Source organism: Myxine glutinosa, chromosome 9, assembly GCF_964187855.1.
Source record: "Myxine glutinosa chromosome 9, kmMyxGlut1.1, whole genome shotgun sequence".
Lineage (NCBI taxonomy): Eukaryota > Metazoa > Chordata > Myxini > Myxiniformes > Myxinidae > Myxine > Myxine glutinosa.
The window spans coordinates 79428193-79452330 of NC_136269.1; the positions used below are offsets into that span (position 1 = coordinate 79428193).

The following is a 24138-nucleotide window of genomic DNA, read 5'->3' on the forward strand; positions in this document are numbered from 1 at the left end:
GATGAAACTTCACCACAACTTTCACCACCTGTGATGTACCAACGTTTGTTCACGACATTAAAAAGAAAAATCTGCCCCTTTGGGGATCTATGGAGGGGGAGGGGGAGGGGGGAGTTTGGGTTGCCCCACAAAATAGGTATTTGCTTTCTTCTCAGAAACTACATATGCAATTCTGATGAAACTTGACCACAACCTTCATCACCTGTGATGTACCAAAGTTTGTTCACGGCATTTAAAAAATCGGGTCCTGAGGGAGGTGGTGGGGGGGAGGGGGGCCAAAATAGGTATTTTTTTGTTTGTTTGTTTAAAGTCTTATGGTTACGATAGCGGGATTGTACACGCTGCCCTGTCTTCTAGCAACCATTGAAATTGATTTAAAATACCATGATGCAGTTTAAAAAAAACCTTTAGTCAGTGTATTATACTGCCGAGAGTATTGTCCCTATATATATATATATATATATATATATATATATATATATATATATATATATATATATATATATATATATATATATATATATATATATATATATGTGTATACACATATAAAAAAATTTTTTTTAACCAATGTAACTGCCATTTGAAAAATCAATTGCTGCTTTCATAGAACAATGATGAAAGGTGCTGTGTTTTTGTTTATCTCCCAGATGGAATTTCATCAGTGGAGGCATGGCCTTAAACTCAAAGATTGCAGTCTTGATCTGCAAGGTCTTGACCATATGATGCAACAAAAAGACAATCAAAAGCAACAAAAACACCACTCGATGGTGAAACAAGAGCGACAATCAGAGCTACAGGAACATGGGGGCTTGTCTCAGCAATTGGAGCTCAGTGGTCGGCTCGGGCTCAGTGGCTGGCTGGAGCTGCACGAGCCCGATGGTCAACCGGAGCCCGGTGGTCAACCGGAGCAACGGGAGTCTGGTGGTCAACCAGAACAATGTGAGTTTGGTGGTCAACCAGAACAGCGGGAGTCTGGTGGTCAATCAGGGCAACGGGAGCTCAATGACCTTTTAGAGCCGCCACGGCTGCAGGAACATGAGGGCTTCGCGGAGCTTCATCGTCAGGTAAGACAGAGGCAGCTTCTACTCAGAGAACAGCAGCGACAGCTGCATCTGCGTGAACAGCAACAGGGCCTCGAAGATCAGCAGCAGCAGGGGCAACATCTGCTTGATGAAGAGCAGCAGTGGCTTCTGCAGCAACTAAATGAAGAACAGAAATGGTTAGAGCAACAATTAAAACATCATCAGCAGGAATTTAATCAACATAAGGACCAGCAACAGACATCTGGACAACAAAAACATGAACAAGGGCTGCATCAGCAAAATCAGGAGCATCAACAGTTCCAACTGAAGGAGGAGAATGTGAAACAAGTGCAACCAATGGAGCAAATAAATATGGAGGGGCTGTTGGAGCAGGAACACAAACAGGAATTGGGTCAACAGCAAGAGCAATTACTTGAAAATAATCAACAGGAGCAGCGACATGCACCGCTACCACTGCAACAGCAAGAGCAGCAGCACATGTCTCGATCCCAAGAGCAGCAGCGTAACATTTCAACACCGCCGCAAGAGCTGGAGCAGCAATACAATACACCACCACTGCAAGAGCCGCAGCAAGAGATGCCACCACAAAAGCAGGAGCAGGAACATGAGCATGTGCAGCGGCCACAAGAGCAGCAGCACAGGCCAATGTTACAGGAGCAGGACCTCGGGCCACCCCTGCAAGAGAGGGAATTCTGCCATGAACCATCACCACATGATGATGACGACCAGGAGCCGCAGATAGAGCTGCGAGCACTTGAACATCCACATGAAGCGGAGCTACTTTTGCAAAAGCAGGTCATAGAACAAGTGCAGCAGAAAATGGTACAACATCAGGAAGTGTGGCAACGGGGGCAAATACGACAGGAGCTGCATCCACAGGGAAAGCAGCAAATTGTTGAGCATGATGGACAGCTTCAGAGATTGTGGCTGCAGAAGCCACAAAAGCAGGTTGTGAGAAAAGAAAGCGAGCCGTTTGGGGTTTTGCAGGAAGGAATGCGAACGTGTTGGCTTCAGCAACAAAGGCAGCACATACAAGAAGAGGATGAGTGGCCTCGGTTGAAGGAGCTAAAACGAGAAGAGCCACAGAATCGACATTTGCACTGGTCACAAGAGCAGATACACCTGCCGACAATGCAGGCCCTGCAAGAATGGGAGCAGCTGCCGATGACACAGATCCCACAAAAGCAGGAGCAGCTGCTGATGATGTGGGACCCGAAAGAGCAGGAGACGCTGCCGACGACTCAGGATCCATTGCTGAAGAAGAGAGATCTGCTTCAGCGGGAGCCACTGCCGAGGACGTGGGAGCCGCTGCTGACGATGCGTGACCAACAAGAGAGGCAGCCACTGCCGACGACAGATTACCCACAAGAGTTGAAGCCACTGCCAACGACAAGCGACCCACAAGAGCAGCAGCCAGTGCCGATGATGCTGAACCCACAAGAGCGTGAGCCGCTGCTGACATTGCAGGACCGGCAAGAGCAGGAGCAACTGCCGATGACGCTGGTCCCACAAGAGTCAAAGAACCTGCCGACGATGCAGGACCCGCAGGAGCAGGAGCAGCTTCCGATGAGGTTGGACCTGCAAGAGCAGCGGCACCATCATGCGAAACAGAGCCTACAACATATGGAACAACATCAAGTGCAAGAGATGCAACAGCACCAACAGAAGTTCCTAGATGTTCAGAAATATGATAAAAGATCTAGAACCCTTCAGAATATCTTGGTTGAAATTGGCCTGAAGTTTTGCAAAAAATTCATTGAGGTAAGGAAGTATTGTATAAATGTTTTTCTTGTGCTGTATTTGTAAGAAATTGAAATGCCACCAGTGACTCTTGCAATGTGTTGCAGAACAAGCAAGATGAAAAGATTATACAGTTGCACTTTGAGAATACAGACTGGAACCTGATGGCTTGTAAACAATCAAAGACATCTCTCTTGGGAAAATATGTAAGAATTTGCACTCTTCACATGATGTAGACATCTTGACTTTGGCAAGTTATTCGAAAGATTTCAATAATGGTCACGTCACGTGTTGAAATTTGATCATTATCCCCTGTTGTGGTGTGTGGAGTTTGTACTTTTTAAGATAGATATTTTATCGCTTTTCTACATTCAAACATTGCTCATGTTCCCACATTTTTAGCTCATCTGGAACGAAGTTAAGGGGAGCTTATGCGATGGCGCGTCAGTCCGTCCATCCGTAAACACTTCCAACTTCCTCTCCGAAACCGCTGAAGGGATTGTGACCAAACTTGGCACAAATGATATTTGTTGTGTTGTGACTAAAGTTTGTTCGAAGTCTAAGAGGGTCTACGTTGGGTCAAAGTGGATCCAGGTTTCATGGATCCTGTCTTGTTCGTTTATTCATTTGAGGGTCGAGGAATGCATTCTCGTCCGTTCAGGTAAGGCCTCAGGTCCTCCCCCACGCACGCGCCAAAGAGATAATCCCGCCAGGTTCTGCTTGTACGCCTCGGAGTTTAGAGCTCGTTTTGGCCATCCATCACCCTGAGGTGTACAGGGTCGACACGACAATATTCTCCGAAAAGTTGCGATGCCACTATTGGAGATAACATCCGAACTGGCTTATATTATAGAGGAGGTAACAATAGTTGGTTGATAATGGAGTTAACAATGTCCCTGTCCCATTTGATCTGGTCCTAGCTATTCATGCTGTGATTGACCTTGGTTGACCCTTGCATGACTCGAAGCAACTTTGGATGGGCACTAAAATGCTGCATATAAGGGATACCACTGCTCACATCCCGCCAACATTAATTGGGTGTATTTTAGTGTGTGGAAGAAATGATGTCAGAGACGTTTGGATTACGAATCGATTCTTTGTTAAATTGCAACGGTAAAAGCTCTCAAACCCCTAACCTGGAAACCCCGTTAAGCTAAAGCCTATTCACATATTACGAAACCAAAGGGAAACCTTTTATTCAGTGGTATATTACAACACGCTGTTTTTCTTCCTATTTAAAAGGCTTTTCTCAATTTCCTCTCCAACTCATTCCACTTCAAAAAAAAGAAATTCAATATCTTATACGTCTCCCTCACTACATGGTCTAAATTCACATTCATTCCATCCCTCCTCCATCATCCTGAACCGGATTGCTAACTTGAAAATCACAACAAACCCAATTTGTTATCAATGTTCGTCTTTCATTAATCATCCACTTTCTAAACTCCCCTCTTGCCCCTCCCATCCAAATCCCCCCCCTTGCACCTACACTCCGAAACTTCCCCCTTGCCCCTCCACTCTTAAACTCCCCCCTTGCCCCTCCACTCCTGAACTCCCCCCTTGCCCTTCCCCTCCTAAACTTCCCCTTTGCCCCTCCCCTCCTAATCCCCCCCCTTGCCCCTCCACTCCTGATCTCCCCCCTTTCCCCTTCCCTCCAAAACTCCCCCCTTGCCCCTCCCCTCCTAAACTCCCCCCTCACTCCTGCCCTTCAAAACTCCCCCCCAATCCCTCCCATTCAATTCTCCCCACATACCATTCCTCTCCAATTCTCTCTCCTCCCCCCTCCTCCTCCAAGCTGCCTCCTCCCCACTTCGTCTCCCTTCTATCTCATACCTCCACCCCCCCAAACCTTCTACTTTCCTCTGCCCCCCCTCAAACAACCCCTCACTGTGCCGCATCCCCTCACCAGCAAACCTTTCATCCTCCTCATCCTTCCCTTTCTTGGAACTCTTCTGCAACATCTGAAACACTATCAACTGCTCTCCCTACCTCCCCCTCTCATCCTTCATCTTACCCTACTCCTCCCCTCCCCTGTCCTGTACCCGATGCTCCCCCTCTCTCTTCATTAACGGTATGGACCTCAAACATCCGGGGCCTTCGCTCAAACCTGACTGATCTCTCCATACAGGTTGCTTCTGACAATCCAGACTTGATCTGCTTAACAGAGACTTTCCTCCTTCAAGATGTCTCTGATTCCTTAATATCTCTTCCTGGTTACTCCCTCCTCCGGTATGATAGACCTGAGCCTCGGCCTGGTGGTGGGGTGGCTATCTTTGTCAAAAACTCTCTTCCTCACTCTCCTTGCACTGCTCTCTTTCCTCCTCACCCGCAGGAGTACCTCTGGTTACGGCTTCCTCTCCGCTCCCACCTTTTGTTCATGTGTTCTGTACCGTCCCCCAAACAGTGATGACTCCATCTACATTTCAATGTCTGACAACATGGACCAACTTCTATCCACTCATCCCAACTCTCTCTTCCTCATATGTGGTGACTTCAACTGTCATCATGCCACCTGGTTGGGTGTGGGTTCCTCTCTCACTAGTCATGGCACCTCAGCAAAGGACTTCTGTGACTCACTGGGATTGACACAATCTGTCAATTTCCCGACCCGGATCTCAGCCAATGGAGTATCTTCTCTTCTAGACTTGGTTATGACAAACGTCCCTGCTAATGTCTGCTGCTCTTCTTCTGCTCCAATCGGTTCTTCTGATCATGTGCTTGTCAAAGTGGACATCTCTCTGGCCATTCTCAGAGAGCCTCCTCAGCGTCGACGAGTCTGGCATTTCACTCAGGCCGACTGGGACGGTCTTCAAGCAGCCATCAATCGTCTGGATTGGTCTCCCATCTCCACTGCCTCTGACATCAATTCTTCCTGGGAATTCTTCCAAAGCAAACTGATCTCTCTCATGCACAGATTTATCCCATCTCGCCTTCAATTGTCTTACCCTTCCTCCCGTCCATGGTACACTGAATCTTGTGGTGAGGCAGTTGCCCTGAAACAACTTGCCTTTGCCTCTTGGAAGGCTAATCCAACTGAAGGAAATCTCAGTTCCTTCCACCAAGCTCGGAACAAGTGTGTGTCTACCCTCAGGAGTGCCAGGAAGCACTACCTCTCCTCACTCAAGAATGAACTCTCAAACCTGTCTCCTTCCTCCAAATCCTGGTGGCGTCTGGTCAAATCCGTTTCTGGTGTTTGTTCCCCCTCCATCCCCTCCCTTACCTCAAATGGCCACACAGTTGACATCGCACGTGACAAAGCCGAATGCCTCAACTCTGTGTTCGCCTCGAAATCCTTAGTCCCAAACCCATCTCTCTCTGTTCCCACCTTTCCCAGTCGAACCCAACTGCTCCTGGACTCTGTGTCCTTCTCTCCTGACAAGGTGGAGGAGTTTTTGTCAAACCTCGACTCTGATTCTGCAACTGGACCAGACGGCATCAGCCCACGGGTCTTAAAATCCTGCTCTGCCGCTCCATCTCACCCTCTCTCTGTTCTTTTCATCCTATCTTTTGCTCAAGGTCATCTGCCAGCATCCTGGAAATCAGCTAACATTACCGCTTTACACAAAAAAGGTGCAAAAACAGATCCTTGCAACTACAGACCAATCAGCCTGCTCCCAATTATCAGCAAAGTCATGGAATCCATCATTGCTTCGGATATGAAATCTTTCCTCTTCTCCAATGGCTTGATCTCTGATCATCAATTTGGTTTCAGACCAGGTCACTCTACTCTGGACATGCTGCTTCTGCTGTCTCAACAATGGATGGAGGTCCTCAATGCCAAACAGGAAATCAGAGCTGTCTCCCTTGACATATCAAGGGCCTTTGATACGGTCTGGCACCCAGCTCTGCTCACCAAACTCTCCTGCTATGGTATCCATGGAAATCTCCATGCATGGCTTGCGGACTTCCTCTCTGGTCGTAGTCAACGTGTGGCCCTGAATGGATTTCTCTCATCTCCCCTTCCTGTTCAGGCTGGAGTTCCCCAAGGAAGTGTGCTGGGCCCTGTGCTTTTTCTGGTCTTTATCAATGATCTCTCTGACTCTCTGGAAAATCCTCTCTATCTCTTTGCTGATGACTCCACTCTCTGCCGCTCCATTCCTCTTCCCTCAGATCGGCAGTCTGCAGCCTCCTCACTCTCTGAAGACCTGGACAAAATCACAGACTGGTCAAACAAGTGGAACATGTCTTTCAATCCTGCCAAATCTCACTCTCTTACTATGTCTCTCCGAAAAGATCGACTGGACAACCCTCCCATCTACTTTCTCAACAATCCTCTCCAAGAAGTTCTGTCACTCAAGCTTTTGGGTCTCACTATCTGCCATGATCTTTCTTGGGAAAACCACATTTCCAAGCTGGCCTCCAAAGCCAGTCGCCGACTGGGCATCCTCCGTCGTGCGAAGTCCTTCCTCGGCACACTTGAGCTCCTCACCACTTACAAGGCTTTCATCCGCAGCTCAATGGAATACTGTTCTCCCCTATGGGCTGGTGCTCCTGCCTCACACCTGGCTCGGCTTCACGCTGTTGAATCCAAAGCTTTCAAAATCATTGGAATCTCCCGCGATGAAGCTATCTCTGAGGGCCTTTCACTCACTCACCGCAGGCAGGTAGGTGGTCTTTCTGTCTTCTACCGACTCCTCTCCGGCCTTGCTCCCCCAGCTCTCTCTGTGCTCTGTCCCCCAAATATTCCTACAGGTCGCACAAGATCTGCCAGCAACCCTCTGATGGTTAAACTGCCGAAATCTCGGCTCTCTGCTCACCTTCACTCTTTCATTCCTCTTTTCTCCCGCCTGTGGAACAAACTCCCACACTCCCTTCAATCCCTCTCCTCCCTCCAGGTCTTTAAAACAGCTGTTCACCACCATCTCTTATCTTCCCCCATCCATAACCTTGATCTTTTCTACCCCCACTAATTCACCCCAGATCCACCTTGTTTGAAATTCCAACTTATTTCCTGGAAATCCTGGCAGTGTCCATATGTTTATACCTCTCCCCCCCCCCCCCTTCACATGCCTCCCCCCCTTCACATGCCTCCCCCCCTCCACATGCCTCCCCCCCAAAGCCCTCTCCCTCCCACAGATCTCTCGATGTCTCCATGTCTCTCGGTCCCTGCTCTCAAATGTTGTGTTTGTGTCCTTCCCCCTCTCTCCCCATCTTGTCTACCGCTCCCGATGTTATTTGTTTTATGTGTCTGTTTGTCTTTCTGTGTGATTAATGTTCGCTCTTTCACGAGCCTCGATCTTGTATACAAAAAAAAAAAAAAAAAAAAAAAAAAAAACCTATATGAGACATCTCAAGACTTTTTGGAATTTAATAATAATGTACACTGTTGAGTACCAGTTCACTGGTAATTCCCTGTGTGTCGTAAAAAGGCGACAAACAGGGTTGGCGGCAGGAAGGGCATCCGGCCGTAAAACATTGCTTCAAAAAGGGGACCAAAAAAACAACAACAACCACGGTCCCCGAAAAAGGCCAACCCCCGCTTTGCGGGGAAAAATGGCCTCTAAACGGTGGGGTTTGGTACACTAAAGACTATAGCCTGGTGTTGGCTTAGTGGTTAGGGTGCCGGCTTGGGATCCTAGGATCCTGGGTTCGAATCCTGGTCAATCGCTGAATTAACGCCAGGGGGGTTGACTCAGCCTGTCATCCTTCCGAGGTCGGCAAATTGAGTACCAGTTCACTGGTAATTCCCTGTGTGTCGCAAGAGTCGACTAACAGGGTTGGTGGCAGGAAGGGCATCCGGCCATAAAACATTGCTTCAAAAAGGGGGACCATGGTGCCCGAAAAAGGCCAACCCCTGCTTTGCAGGGAAAAATGGCCTCTAAAGATGGTTCTTTCTTGTTCTTGTACACGAAAGACTATACTGTATTATAACCTAAACGAGCCGCAATTCCTTATTGCAAGGTCACCATACATCTGTGGGTATGGCACAGCTTGTGTCATATTTTGAGGTGCATAATCACAGACTATTTATGTTTATGAAACTCTCATTAATTATTGGGACAGATGTATCGATTCCCATTCAGTTTTCATTAACTGAAAAGCTTTTGTGGAATTCAGATTTCTGGAAAGTGCCTGAAAAATTATTCCCTCCTCCCTTCCAATGTCAGTTACATGAATTACAAATTATGTAGAAACAATTTTTTTTCAAATTAACTTTTTTATTCATAATTAGAGAGATTAAACTAAACGTTGTTGTAGTTGAAGGAGGTTACATGTCAGGAATACCTGCAAAAAACATGTATAAAATCAAAATTCACTGGTTGCAAAAAGTATTGTCGTGTGACTACCCTGTAGTGAACACCGCAGGGCGACACGGATGACCAAACGAGCTTTATTCCAAGGCGTTCAATCCAGAAGTGGCGGTATTCTTTACACGTGAGGAAAAGGAGGATGACAAACTCACCTGGGCGGCTTCCACCCGACTTCTTCTCACCTGGATAAATTACTCAAACCGACACGGAATTAAAATGTACAAAAAAATACCGGCTTTGTTAAAAAAAAACCAGTAACAGAATAAAACATGGCAAAATAACATTCCTAAGTGGTGCGCTCCCACTCAGACTCAAATAAAAACAATGGGAAAAATAACTGAAAACAAGAAGGAGCAATCAGAGATTGCAAACCCTCGCCATGATGTATTTTCAGTGGTTTTTAAGGCTTTTGTGTTTAAACAAATATGGCGGCCGAAGCACGTGACTGATGTCATCATTACCTTTTTTCTAAACTAATTTATTCCGAGATTATGCTCACGAAATTTCATCTTGATCGATGAAGTTTTGTACTTGTCGAATTATGACGTCATAATGGAGGCACCTATGACATCATCATTAACATATTTTATTCCTCATGGAGAGTTCTTTACAATGAGCCATGTTTCAATTTTTTCTATTGAGTGCTTTCCGAGATATAGAGGTGTAAATTTTTTCGATTTTACCAAGATGGCGGCTGAACCACGTGACCTATGACGTCATAATTATCATAAAAAAATTCTGCATGTGGAGTTGCACCTGTGGTGAAAATGTCTGGTCATTCGGACCAGCGGTTGCAGAGAAAATCATATTTATTCTGTGCGGGCAAACAAACAAACAGACAAACGGACTCGAATGCAATACCCTCTCCTCTGGCGAGACAAATAAACATGTTATTCGAGCCGCGACCGCCTTTCGTCATGTCTGTCGAAAATCCAAAGTCGGGGATCTAAAATGCCGACTGCACACGATCATTTTCCTGACGCAAGACGAGAAAATGTGACTGCACAGGGCCAATGTCCCAACTCACGAGGCAATAAGTGACCGTTCGCTATTGGATCCAGAACGAGAAGAAGAAAGTGTCGGCAGAGCGTTCCCTTATACTCGGGGCTCTGACGTCATCCCACCATGTCTGCATGTCCGCTCCTATCAGTGAGTCCCACCTTACCAGTCCTTGCGCGAATCAAATCCAGGACCAATCACTGCTCTTCGGGGTGTGGTCTCACGGACCTTTTGCGCCTGTGTGCTCCCCAAGTCGATGTTATCCGCGGTAGTGCTCAATGTCCTGCTTCCAGTTGGTTTTTTATTTAGTGTCATAAATGGGCGATTTCTTTCTGTGTGTGTGCTGCTGGTGTCATAAGGAACAGAGGAAAAATAACAGAGGACATTACATACAGGAGATGAATTACCCATAATCCCTCGCTAATTAACATACCCTACCCCTCGTGATTGGAGCGAAGACACGCTCTTCCACGACATACGGTTTACCAGATCCCTACTTCTGATGCATCAAGGTTTCTTCTTCTCCACAACAGTCAGAGCCTATTACCTATGCAATTCTACCTGGACTAAGGTATTGCCTACCCCCTACAAACGTAACAGTATTCAGTCTTCATGGGTCGTCCTCCTCCAGCTTTACACAGAGATGGTGAAATATTTGCCCATTCTTCACTTAAAAATTGTTCTCATTCTGCCAAGTTTTTTTTTTTTTTTTTTTTTTTTTTTTTTTTTTTTTTGTATACTGAATCGAGGCTCGTGAAAGAGCTAACATTTATTTCACAAACAAACAAACAAAACAAACCAGACAAACAAAATATACAAAAAGAGGGAGCGGAAGACAAGATGGGGAGAGAAGGGGAAGCACACAACCACAACATTTGAGAGCAGGGAGAAGTGTGGGAGGGAGAGGGCTTGGGGGCAGGAGGCGTGGGAGGGGGAGGGGGGGGGGAGAGGTATAAAACACAAGGGGACCGAAATTAGCGGGGGTAGAAAAGATCAAGGTTTTGGATGGGGGAGGATAAGAGATGGTGGTGAACAGCTGTTTTAAAGACCTGGAGGGTGGAGTGGGATTGAAGAGAGTGAGGGAGTTTGTTCCAGAGGCGGGAGAAAAGAGGAATGAAGGAGTGAAGGTGAGCAGAAAGTCTTGATTTTGGCAGTTTAACCATAAGAGGGTTGCAGGCAGATCTTGTGCGACCTGTAGGAATATTTGGGGGACAGAGCCCAGAGAGGGCTGCGGGGGCAAGGCCAGAGGAGACGGTAGAAGACGGAAAGACCACCAACCTGCCTGCGGTGTGTGAGTGAAAGGCCCTTGGAGTTAGCTTCATCACGGGAGATTCCAATGATTCTGAACGCTTTGGTTTCAACAGCGTGAAGACGGGCTAGGTGTGAGGCAGGAGCACCAGACCAGAGGGGAGAGCAGTATTCCATGGAGCTGCGGATGAAAGCCTTGTATGTGGTGAGGAGCTCAGGTGTGCCAAGGAAGGACTTCGCACGACGGAGGATGCCCAGTCGGCGACTGGCTTTGGAGGCCAGATTTGAAATGTGGTTTTCCCAGGAAAGATCATGGCAAATAGTGAGACCCAAAAGCTTGAGTGACGGAACTTCTTGGAGAGGATTATTCAGAAAGTGGATGGGAGGGTTTTCCAGTCGGTCTTTTCGGAGAGACATCGTAAGAGTGTGAGATTTATCAGGATTGAAAGACATGTTCCATTTGTTTGCCCAGTCTGTGATTTTGTCCAGATCTGCAGAGAGTGAGGAGGCTGCAGACTGCCAATCTGAGGGATGAGGAATGGAGCGACAGAGAGTAGAGTCATCAGCAAAGAGATAGAGAGGATTTTCAAGAGAGTCAGAGAGAACATTGATGAAGACCAGAAAAAGCACAGGGCCCAGAACACTACCTTGGGGAACTCCAGCTTGAACAGGAAGAGGAGATGAGAGAAACCCATTCAGGGCCACACGTTGACTACGACCAGAGAGGAAGTCCGCCAGCCATGCATGGAGATTTCCATGGATACCAAAGGAGGAGAGTTTGGTGAGCAGAGCAGGGTGCCAGACCGTATCGAAGGCACGTGAAATGTCAAGGGAGACAGCTCTAATTTCCTGTTTGGCGTTGAGGACCTCCATCCATTTTTGAGAAAGCAGAAGCAGCATGTCCAGAGTAGAGTGACCAGGTCTGAAACCAAATTGATGATCAGAGATCAAGCCATTGGAGAAGAGGAAAGATTTCATATCTGAAGCAATGATGGATTCCATGACTTTGCTGATAATTGGGAGCAGGCTGATTGGTCTGTAGTTGCTGGGATCTGTTTTTGCACCTTTTATGTGCAAAGCGGTGATGTTGGCTGATTTCCAAGCAGATGGCAGATGACCTTGAGCAAAAGAGGGTGAAGAGAACAGAGAAAGGGAGTGAAAGAGCGGAAGAACATGATTTTAGGACCCGTGGGCTGATGCCATCAGGACCAGTTGCAGAATCAGAGTCGAGGGTTGACAAACTTTTCCACCTTGTCAGGAGGAAAGGACACAGAGTCCAGGAGCAGCTGGGTACGACTGGGTACGGTGGGTACAGAGAGGGATGGGTTTGGGACACAAGATTTAGAGGCAAATACAGAGTTGAGGCATTCAGCTTTTTCACGTGCCGAGTCAGCCGTTAAGCCGTTTGAGGTGAGGGAGGGGATGGAGGGGGAACAAACACCAGAAACAGATTTGACCAGACGCCACCAGGATTTGGAAGAGGGAGACAGATAAGAGAGTTCGGTCTTGAGAACTGTGAGATATTGTTTCCTGGCTCTCCTGAGGGTGGACACACACTTGTTTCGGGCTTTGTGAAAGGAAATGAGATTTCCTTCCGTTGGATTTGCTTTCCAGGAGACGAAAGCAAGTTGTTTCAGGGCAACAGCCTCACCACAAGATTCCGTGTACCATGGACGGGAGGAAGGGTATGACAACTGAAGACGAGATGGGATAAATCTGTGCATGAGAGAGAGCAATTTACTTTGAAAGAATTCCCAGGATGAGTTGATGTCAGAGGCGGTAGAGATGGGAGACCAGTCCAGATGATTGATGGCTGCTTGAAGACCGTGCCAGTTGGCCTGAGTGAAATGCCAGACTCGTCGACGCTGAGGAGGCTCTCTGAGAATGGTCAGAGAGATGTCCACTTTGACAAGCACATGATCAGATGAGCCGATTGGAGCAGAAGAAGAGCAGCAGACATTTTCAGGGAAGTTTGTCATAACCAAATCCAGAAGAGAAGATGGTCTGTTGACAGATCCGGGTCGGGAAATTGACAGATTGTGTCAGTCCCAGTGAGTCGCAGAAGTCCTTTGCTGAAGAGCCATGGCTGGTGAGAGAGGTACGCACACCCAGCCAACTGGCATGGTGACAATTGAAATCACCACATATGAGGAAGAGAGAGTTGGGATGGGTAGATAGAAGTTGGTCCATATTATCAGACAGCGAGATGTAGATGGAGTCATCGCTGTTTGGTGGACGGTACAACACACATATGAACAAAAGGTGGGAGCGAAGGGGCAGCCGTAGCCAAAGGTATTCCTGGGGGTGAGGTGGAGAGAGGGCAGTGGAGGGCGAGTGAGGAAGAGAGTTTTTTATAAAGATAGTAACCCCACCTCCAGGACGAGGCTCAGGTCTATCATACCGGAGGAGGGAGTAACCTGGGAGAGATACCAAGGCATCAGAGACATCATGAAGGAGGAAAGTTTCTGTTAAGCAGATCACATCTGGTTTGTCAGAAGCAACCTGTATGGAGAGGTCAGTCAAGTTTGAGCGAAGGCCCCGGATGTTTCAGGTCCATACCGTTAATGAAGAGGAAGGGGGAGCATCGGGTCCAGAACAGGGGGGGGGGGGGGGGGGAGGGGTAGGGTAAGATGTGGAAGAGGAGGAAGAGGTAGGGAGAGCTGTTGAAGGTGTGTCAGAGATTTCAGAGATTTCAGAATAGCTTGGAGAAAGGGAAGAATGGGGCGGACAAAAGGTTTGATGGAGATTGGGCGAGGCACAGTGAGGTGTTATTTGAGGAGGGGGAAGAGCGAGGCAGAAGGTTGGGGGAGATGAAGGTGAAAGTTGGAAGGGGGAAGAAGCAGGGAGGATGCTTTGAGGAGGAGGGGTGAGAGGGGAGTCTAGGAGGGGAGGAGCGAGGGAGAGTCTCGGAGGGGAGGGGTGTGGGGGGAGTTTAGGAGGGAGGGGAGGGAAGGGGAAAGGGGGGAGATTTGAAAGGGATGGGTGATTGGGAGGATTTGGAGGGGAGGGGTGAGATTGGATTTTGAAAAGTGTACGATTCATGGGAAACGAACATTTTTTGCAAAATGAGTTTGAGACCTTCGAGTCAAAAATACGTTTGAGGACACTGGAGGAGGGGTGGAGTTCTGGATAGTTTAGGGAATGTAGAAAGGAGGAACTGTAAGAGATGGTATTATATATATATTTTGGAACGAATAGATTTGGTGAGCGAGACGAAAGCATCCTTTTGTAGGAAAAGAAGAAAAGGGTGTTATAATATATGAGAGAAAATAGTTGTTCATGGGAGAGATTATACATTTCTAACCACGTGATCGCGTGATCGCGAACGAAGAACGAACGAACAAATATGAACAACAAATAAACGAATAAGACCTGGGAAAGAAATTTTTTTTTGGGTTTTTTTTTTTTTTTTTGAGTATAGATATTAAACAAGGAGGTATGGGGTGAATGACTGGGACGAAACAGAGAACGAAAATAAAATAATTGCAGCGCATTCGACGAATCGCTGAGAGAAAAACAAAACCACAAGGTCGGAGACGGTACGGTAGCCTAAGCCTTACGAGTACTAGGCCGCAGAATACTCGATACGCATTAACCGACGATTGTGTATACATGTACGAAAAATTAGCACCGAAAATTTTCCAAAAGATACGCTATAGGGACATACACCGAAAGATAGATACAGTCTCGACAAAAACACAATTGAGAAAGATCACTTAGCTTCGAAAGCGTGAGCGCATGGAACAGCTTCGAAAAGACGTGACCTCGCCGTGATCTCAAGTTTGATGGGGATCGTCGATGGACTGCAATCTTCATATCCAGCCATAAGTGTTCAATTGTTAGATTCAAGTCAGGACTTTGATTGGGCTACTCTAGAACATTTATTTTATTCTTGTTCAGCCACTCCATTGTGTCTTTAGCTTTGTGTTTTGGATCATTGTCATGCTGAAATGTGATTCTCCTACCCAGTTACAGATTCATGGCTTACTCAAGCAGGTTTTCATCAAAGATTCTCCTGTACATTGCATCATACATTGTCCATTATATCCTGACAAGCTTGCCAGTCCATGCTGATGAAAAGCAGTCCCATAACATGATGCTGCTATCCCCATGCTTGATAGGAGGGATGGTGTTGACTGGGTGATATGCAGTATTAGGCTTGCGCCAGACAAATGTAACGCTTTGAATTTAGTCAAAAAAGTTCAGTACAGTATTTGTCTCGTTTAACCAGAAAACATTTCTGCACATTCCTGCAATATCATTAAGAAGCTTTTTTCGCAAACTCGATGCGAGCTTTTATATGCGGGGTTTTTTTCAGCAATGGCTTCTTTCTTGCTACTGGTCCATAGAGGCCAGCTTTGTGAAAGGAACGGATATTGTTTATTGATTGAGCACTGACCCTCATATTGGACAAAAAGCCTTGCAGATTTTTCAAACTAATTGTTGGATTTACAGTGACATTCTAAACCAGTTTCCTGCTTGCCCGGCCACTGCTCTCAAATGCCATATGTGGTGATTTCTCAAATGCTCTCAAAATGTCAAATGTCAAATCTCAAATGCCACCATGCCACTGCCCGGCCACTGCTTGCCCCACCCTGCTCTCAAATGTTGTGTTTGTGTCCTTCCCCCTCTCTCCCCATCTTGTCTACCGCTCCCTATGTTATATGTTTTATGTGTCGGTTTGTCTTTCTGTGTGTTCATGTGATTAATGTTCGCTCTTTCACGAGCCTCGATATTGTATACAAAAAAAAACAAACAAAAAAAAAAAAAAACTGAGTTTGGATGGGCGACCTGATCTGATCTGAGTAGAGTCTGGGTGGTATGATACATCTTCCACTTCTTAATGATGGATTTCACCGTACTGAAACAGATAATGAGTGACTGAAATCTTCTTATAACCCTCTCCTGTAACGGTGCTTCTCCACCACTTTAATGTCTGACATTTTTGGAAAGCTCCTTGGTCTTCATGTTTACCTTGTTGGTTGACCAAGTGAGTTGCACCTTAAACCCCCTTAGAAAAGTGGGGGAGCTTCATTTTAAAATTAAACCACTGATTACATACAGATGAAAACTATTACACATATTTTTGGAACCTTTCAAATTTGAGCAAAAAGAGCAAAAACACAGACAAATAATTTGCTTTGGAAGTGATCCAGGGTTAATGGGGAAAGGGTTTGAATACATAAGTACTGCAACGGAGAATCATCTGAATACTTCCGCTATCAAATGTGGATGGAGGTTATGTTTTGACCCATGTATGTTTGTTACTTGCCGGAAAAAATTCCGGCAAGTTTGTTGGTTGGTTGGTTGGTTTGTATGTCTGTCTGTTTGTCTGTCCTTGTGTGCAGTACTATGTATACCTCGTTGCACATAGCATCGCTATACTTTACACACATATTTGCCTTGCCCTGGAATAGACTGTGTCCAATTTTTAACTCTCTAGGCCCAAGGTCAAGCTCAAGGTCACCCAAAACGTGAAATCAGGGGTCGAGTTTTCATTTAAAATATATTTCAAACCACTATAACTCTAAAAGTACAAGAGATATGCATACACTTAGTTACTGACATATAGGAAGTCACATACAACATTTCATTTGGCACCATGACCTTTGACCTTGAGTGACCTTGAAAGGTCAAACTCCAGGTCAAAAATTGTTTTTGTTTTACTAATAACTGTCAAACATTATCCGATTCCCTTCTAACCAACACCAAAATGTTCATTATTCAATTCCCGAAAAATAACATGTGGCATAAAATGGTCCAAAATGCTTCGTTTTAATTATTTTTGGGGTCAAAAGTCAGGGGGCCAAGTTTTCATTGAAAATATATTTCAAACCACTATAACTCTGAAAGGACAAGAGATATGCATACACTTACTCGGTTACCTTCCATTGCTTAGCGTATATACATTATACATGTATAGATTTCCCGCCATTTTGATCCAAAATGGCCGATTTAAAAAAAAGGTACATTTTATTGGATCCAGTACTCTGAACGATTTTTCATCTGTTTGTTTGTCTGTCTGTTTATAAACAGGATATCTCAAAATGTTGTGGATGGATTCGCAAGAAATTTAGTGGAGAGGTTGGATATGTGCCAAGGGCGAAATGATTAAATTTTGGTGAAGATCCGGATCTGGATCTGGATCAGAGAAGGCGTTTTGAAGTGATTCTTCACCATTGAGTGAAAGTGCTAAAACCGATTTCATATATAGCAGGATATCTCAAAAGTTTGTGGACGACTTGTAACAAAATTAGGTGGGTGAGTTTGGTTAGGTGACAAGAGCAAGTCGATTAGATTTTGGTTGAGGTCCGAATCCAGATCTGGTCTATCAGTGGGATTTGAAATGTAAACTGCTCAGCTTGGCAGACGTGCTCTCTACCGAGTGCCGTTCTGGTTTTCTCTGTTGATTTGTTAATCTGGTTATTCACATTTTATCTGGATTTTTGGAGTTTTTTTTCATCAGTTTGGAGGTTTTTTATTTTTTGAATACTCTATATATTGTTTGAACTGAAAGCATGAAATAAGCTCATGTGGCATCAAAATTTAAAAACTTTGGCGCAACAAAATTATGGATATAAAAGTTGCTTTTTTTCAGTGTGCCATTGCTGGAGCTTCATTATAGAAGCCTCTCCTACTGCAGACAAGTTTGCTTACAACTTATTCCAAATTGTTTTTTTCATAAGCAAAATTGTCATCTTTTACCCCCAACCCCCAATCCTCTCCTCTAAGAACCATGAATGCATTTGTCGAGAAACTTCTTCCAATATGAAGTATGCATTAGAACTTGGGGTATTTCCAGTTTGTTTTTGTTTTTTTTTTGTATGACCTTGCCTCCCCACAAGTCACAACATCTCTAATGTCATCGTGCCAAGTAACACCACCCACTTTCCTCACTGAGACAATGATATGAAGGTGTTGCTGCAATTTAAGAACTGTACATTGGACCAAGAGTATGCAAGTGAATCTTTCACTTACAGGCATACTTGTAATTATAAAATTTCATGTTATCCTAGAAAAACCTCCATGGGAGGTTCATCAGCTTATGATGGAAGTTTTGAGTGCCTATTCCTATTTTAACCATTGTAAGCATGTCGGTATGAAACTATGTATGACATGAAGATGCAGGCATCATTGCGTTCTTTCAGCGCTGATGATTACTGTACTATCATCTTGTATGCTTCACACCACTGGCTAAAGTGCATTGAACTTGAGCGTGCATATCTGGAATAGCAAAGGGTGTGGCTTTCATCTTTGTACGTTAGACAGAGCAAAGCTGGCTTCCAAGCTGAAAGCTGTTTTGATCATAAGCTGAAGGAAGCTAACTAATAATGCTTGCTGTGTAAGTGTGCAACCTCAAGAGTTAACTTTAAAAGTTGTCTCCCTCCTCTAAAACTTGGTGGTGCTTTGTCAAGTTTGTCTCTGGTGTATGCTCCCCCTCCATCCCTGCCCTCACATCCATTCTCTCCCATACTCCCCTTTCTCCCATACCTGACCGTTTAGCTCTCCTCCTCACATCCTTTTCCTGCTGAAGTACATCCCCAGGACATACAGCACTGTGTTTTGCTACCTGGCTGTTTCTCTCGGTCATCTTACGTGCCCCCTTTTTGAAGGCACTGCGTTGTTGTACCTCCTTCTCACCCACCTTGCACACATGGCCCATCTGGCTCTGATGAATTATTAACCCTCCAGTTGACCGAAACTCTGGTCCCCATGCACACCCTCACAACATTGACCAACCTCTCCCACACGCTCACTCTCACACCCTTTCTGGCACCGATGGATCCTCAACCCTACTGATGGATCCGAACTCACGTTCACACTGACCCCTTACCAGACTTGCATCCACAATCTGTACTCGCTTGTCATAATCATTATGTCGTGTATCGGTCGTCGTCGTAATTCACATAGTAGTAAATAAATAAACAAGAAGACGTAATGCAGAGCACGATACTTGCAAAATCTACCCCTCCCCCCCCCAAAAAAGATTCCATTGATGCAGCAAATTGTCCATTTCATCAAGATTAAAATTGACAATCTTGATCAAAGCTCGAGTCAATAGGAAGAAAAGTGACTTTTTTAGATGAAAAATGATGATTTTGGAAGGTTGACCTCAAAAATAGTTAGTTTCCCTATTTAGTGACTCGATGTGCAAATGCTGTTCAATTTTCAAGTAAATCGGATGACAATTGAGGATTTAAAAAACATGGCCTATGTTGACCTTTTGGCCCATGTTGACCTCAAAAATAGTTGGTGGTTGAATTCAGTGACCATATATGCAAATCCTCTTAGAATTTCAAGTCAATCGGATGAAAATTGATTATTTTAGAAATTTCACTTATGTTGACCTTTTGGCCTATGTTCACCTAAAATATAATTTGTGGCTGAATTCAGTGACCAGATATGCAAATGCTCTTCAAATTTCAAGTCAATTAGATGAAAATTCAGGATTTTAGAAATTTGGCCTATTGACCTTTTGGCCAATGTTGACCTCAAAAATACTGGGTGGTTGAATTCAGTGACCAGATATGCAAGTTTTCTTCAAATTTCAAGTCAATTGGATGAAAATTGAGGATTTTAGAAATTTGGCAAAGTTGGTGACCTTTGGCCTATGTTGACCTTTTGACCCCAAAAACAATAGGCTTCTTGCTTATGACCATCTCTACCATTTGGTGAAGTTTCGTGAAGATCGTTTGAAAATTGTGACCTGTAGGCCGGTGACAAACAAACAAACAAACAAGACAGAACCACAAACGCAACCGACCAATATATTTGAAAAATCTTCGATTTTGCAAGTAATAATAGTAATAATAATAATAATAGTAATAATAATCTTATTATAATAGAGCAAAGATATGGTTATGTATGTCGCTATGTTTATATGCGACGAAAACGTCTTCTTGTTCTTCAAATAAAATTACCATCCTCTTTATTAACCCTCTTAATTGCGTTAAGACTGCTGAGACCCCTCAGACCTTTGACGACCCTTTAATTCCCCCAAGAACCTTCAGACCACCAAGACCCCTGAAGACCCAAAATACCCTTAAACACCCTGAAGACCCAAATGGCCCTGAAGATCCAAAATACCCTGAAGACCCAAAACACCATGAAGACCCAAAACACCCGGAAGACCCAAAACACCCGGAAGACCCAAAACACCCTGAAGACCCAAAACATCCTGAAGACCCAAAACACCCTGAAGACCCAAAACACCCTGAAGACCCAAAACACCCTGAAGACCCAAAACACCCTGAAGACCCAAAACACCCTGAAGACCCAAAACACCCTGAAGACCCAAAACACCCTGAAGACCCAAAACACCCTGAAGACCCAAAACACCATGAAGACCCAAAAGACACCGAAATGGTCAAAGATGCCTACCCCTCTGAAACGACGTGTGGTGAGGCGCGCGTAGCGTGCTGAGTCACGCTAGTAATAATAATAATAATAATAATTCAAATAGTAATAGTAAATAGTAAAACAGTAATTCAGTAGTCGTCGTGTAATCAGTGTCAAAATCATTGACGTAAGTCAGTATATGTAAATCGTAAATCAGAAGTTGTGGTCAATAATAATGGCACCCTTGCACTTTTTTCAAATAACACACACAATTTTCTCAAAAAGAAGTTGAAATTGATGAAAGTATTTGGTCTCCACAATTCTTTATTACTTGCCGGAAAAAATTTTCCGGCAAGTATGTTGATCTGTTCGTTTGTCTGTCTGTCTGTCTGTCTGTCTGTCTGTCTGTTTGCAGCACTGCGTCTACACCGTTGCACGTAGAATCGCCAAACTTTGCACACATATTGGTCTTGCCCTGGAATAGACTGTGCCCAATTGATGACGTCATCGGTGACGTGGTTCGGCCGCCATCTTGGAAAAACCGAAAAACTTTGCACCTCTATATCTCCGAAAGTACTGAACAGAAAAAATTGAGACATGGCTCGTTGTAAAGAACTCTCCATGGGGAATAAAATACGTAAATGATGACGTCATCAGTCACGTGGTTCTGGCGCCATCTTGGAAAAACCGAAAAACGTTGCGCCACTATATCTCCAAAAGTGCTGAACAGAAAAAATTGAGACTTGGCTCATTGTAAAGAACTCTCCATGGGGAATAAAATATGTTAATGATGACGTCATATGTCACGTGGTCGGCCGCCATCTTGGAAAAACGGCAAAAATTTTCACCACTATAACTCCAAAAGTGCTGAACAGAAAAAATTGAGACATGGCTCATTGTAAAGAACTCTCCATGGGGAATAAAATATGTTAATGATGACGTCATCAGTCACGTGGTCGGCCGCCATCTTGGAAAAACCGAAAAACTCTGCACCTCCACATCTCCAAAAGTCCTGAACAGAAAAAATTGAGGTATGGCTCATTGTAAAGAACTCTCCATGGGGAATAAAATATGTTAATGATGACGTCATGTATCACATAGTTCGGCCGCCATATTTGTTCTAAATGGCCGATAAAAAAGTACATTCCGGCAAGTCCTCGGTCTCTGACCGATTTTTCATTTCACTGTTAATATTACAGAACCTTTGTTTTTGTTTCAGAACTTAATATTTAGCCTTTAAAATCGGAAATTAAAAAGAAATGACTGACAAAATTATTGACACCCGAGACATAATATTTGGTCGCACAACCTTTGGACAAAATAACTGCAGACAAGCGCTTCCTATAGCCATAAATGAGCTTCCGACACCTCTCTACTGGCAATTTGGCCCACTCTTCTTGTGAAAACTGCTCCAGTTCTCCCAGATTTGAATGGTACCTTCCTCCAACTGCTGTGCCTTCCCCCAACTGCTGTTTTCAGATCTCCCCACTCCCCCCCCCCCCCCCCCAACAGGTGTTCAATGGGATTTAGGTCTGGACTCATTGCTGGCCACTTCAGAACAGTCCAGCGTTTTGTCTTGAACCATTTCTGGGTGCTTTTAAAAGTGTGTTTGGGGTCATTGGCCTGCTGCAAGACCCATAACCGTCGATGGGGACCCAGCTTTCTGACACTGGGTTGAACATTGCGCTCCAAAATGCCTTGGTAATCTTCTGATTTCATGATGCTGAGCACACATTCAAGGCACCCAGTGCCAGAGGCAGCACAGCAACCCCAAAACATCACCGAACCTCCTCCATGTTTGACTGTAGGGAAGGTGTTCTTTTCTTTAAAGGCTTCATTTTGTTTTCTGTAAACATGGAGATGATGTGCTTCACAAAAAAGCTCTAATTTTGGTCTCATCTGTCAACAGGACATTCTCCCAGAAGGATTTTGGCTTGTTCAGGTGTGTTTTGGAAAACTCCAGTCAGGCTTTCTTAGCAGTGGGGTCCTCCTGGGTCTCTTACCATAGAATGCCCTTTCATTGAGTTGGCGACGGATGGTGCGAGTTCAAACTGTTGTACCTTGTGTCTGTAGGGCAGCTTGAATCTGTTTGTCAGTTGTTCGAGGTGCTTTCTCCACCATTCGAACAATCCTTCGCTGCAATCTTCGATCAAGTTTTCTCTTGCGGCCATGTCAAGGGAGGTTGGCTGCAGTGCCATGTGCCTTAAACTTCCTGATAACATTGCGTACGGTGGACACAGGAACATCAATGTCTCTGGAGATGGACTTGTAGCCTTGAGATTGTCCATGCTTGGCGACAATCTTGTGTCTGTCCTCCTCAGACACTTCTCTGGTTTTCTTTATTTTCTCCATGCTCATTGTGGTACACACAGTGACACAAATCTGCAGAATGACTCCTTTTCTCCATTCAAACTGGTTGAATGAGTGATTTTTATGTTGCAGGCACCTGCAACAACCCACAGGTGAGCTCAATTCCAAAGTAAAGGAGAATCACCTGCTTGATGGATCCGATCAAGATCCATCAAGAATTTCTAACAACTTCTAAAAGGTGCCAATAATATTGTTGCGGATCTCCCGAAGCCCGTTCCTGTTACAAAGGGGGGATTAAACCCCCTTTTTTTCCCCTGGGTCTTCGGGTCCGCGAGGCCGAATCGCCTCTTCCAGAGCAAATGTGAAAAAGGGTATCGGGTAAACGTCGCACGTACCTTTAACCCACGCTGCCACGAAAGCGGGGACCGAGCCTCGCACAAGCCACGCTTAATCGAGTACGCCCGAGCGGTATGCGTATCACGTGACTTGTGCCGTTACCTTTTATTTATTTTTGTGTGTGACCGTGCCGTGCTAGACTCCCCACAAGTCACAACATCTCTAATGTCATCGTGCCAAGTAACATCACCGTGCCCCAGCGCCAAACGCGCTTTGCGTCAGTCGCTCCAGAATGGCTCGCTCGTGGTGTAGCCATCTGGCGGTCACGGCACGTATGCAGGAGAAGGCAGGCAGGAGGAAATCGCGCGTCTGTGGCCCGGAATGGGTCGCCTCCAAAAGCGCGATTATACAGCGCAGGGCACGGGGCACGGGGAGAGTTCATGTACAACGAGGCTATTACAATAGTTCAATGCATGCGCTTTGACTTGTCAGGGCTGGGCGACTTTCACTCCTCGTCTCTCATTCTTGCTCTCACCCGTTCTGCCGCGTTCTCTCTCAAACTCTGCTCCACGAACTCTGTTTGATGAACTCTCGTGCGTTCTGCTTAATGGGCTCGGGGCAGGACCTTATATGGCACCTCCCTGATCTTACCAGAATGTTCCAAGCCCCACCTCCTGCCGCCGCGGTAAGCCACTCCCCTCAAGCCCTGATTGGCGGCTCGTTGCTTACCGGCCACTCCCGCTGCAGCTCGTCCCTTCGGCCTTGCCAGACTTGTTGAAGGCGTACCACGTGGCATTTTCAACCCAAAAGACCGCCCTACTCACGGGCCTGCTCAACGCAAAACGAACACAGGAAAGGAGACTACCTTA

At 45.4% G+C, this 24138-nt stretch overlaps 1 protein-coding gene across 4 annotated transcripts in view; it reads left to right on the forward strand.

The window, feature by feature from the left end:
• The window catches only part of LOC137435293 (uncharacterized), an 89186-nt gene that overhangs the window by 12177 nt on the left and 52871 nt on the right, over positions 1 to 24138 (forward strand). For all 4 annotated transcript variants that reach the window (XM_078784454.1, XM_078784455.1, XM_078784453.1 and 1 more), the window contains 2 exons: positions 651 to 2807; positions 2894 to 2992. In XM_078784454.1, the coding sequence (XP_078640580.1) occupies positions 651 to 2807; positions 2894 to 2992 (2256 nt within the window). The remainder of the gene's footprint in view (positions 1 to 650; positions 2808 to 2893; positions 2993 to 24138) is intronic.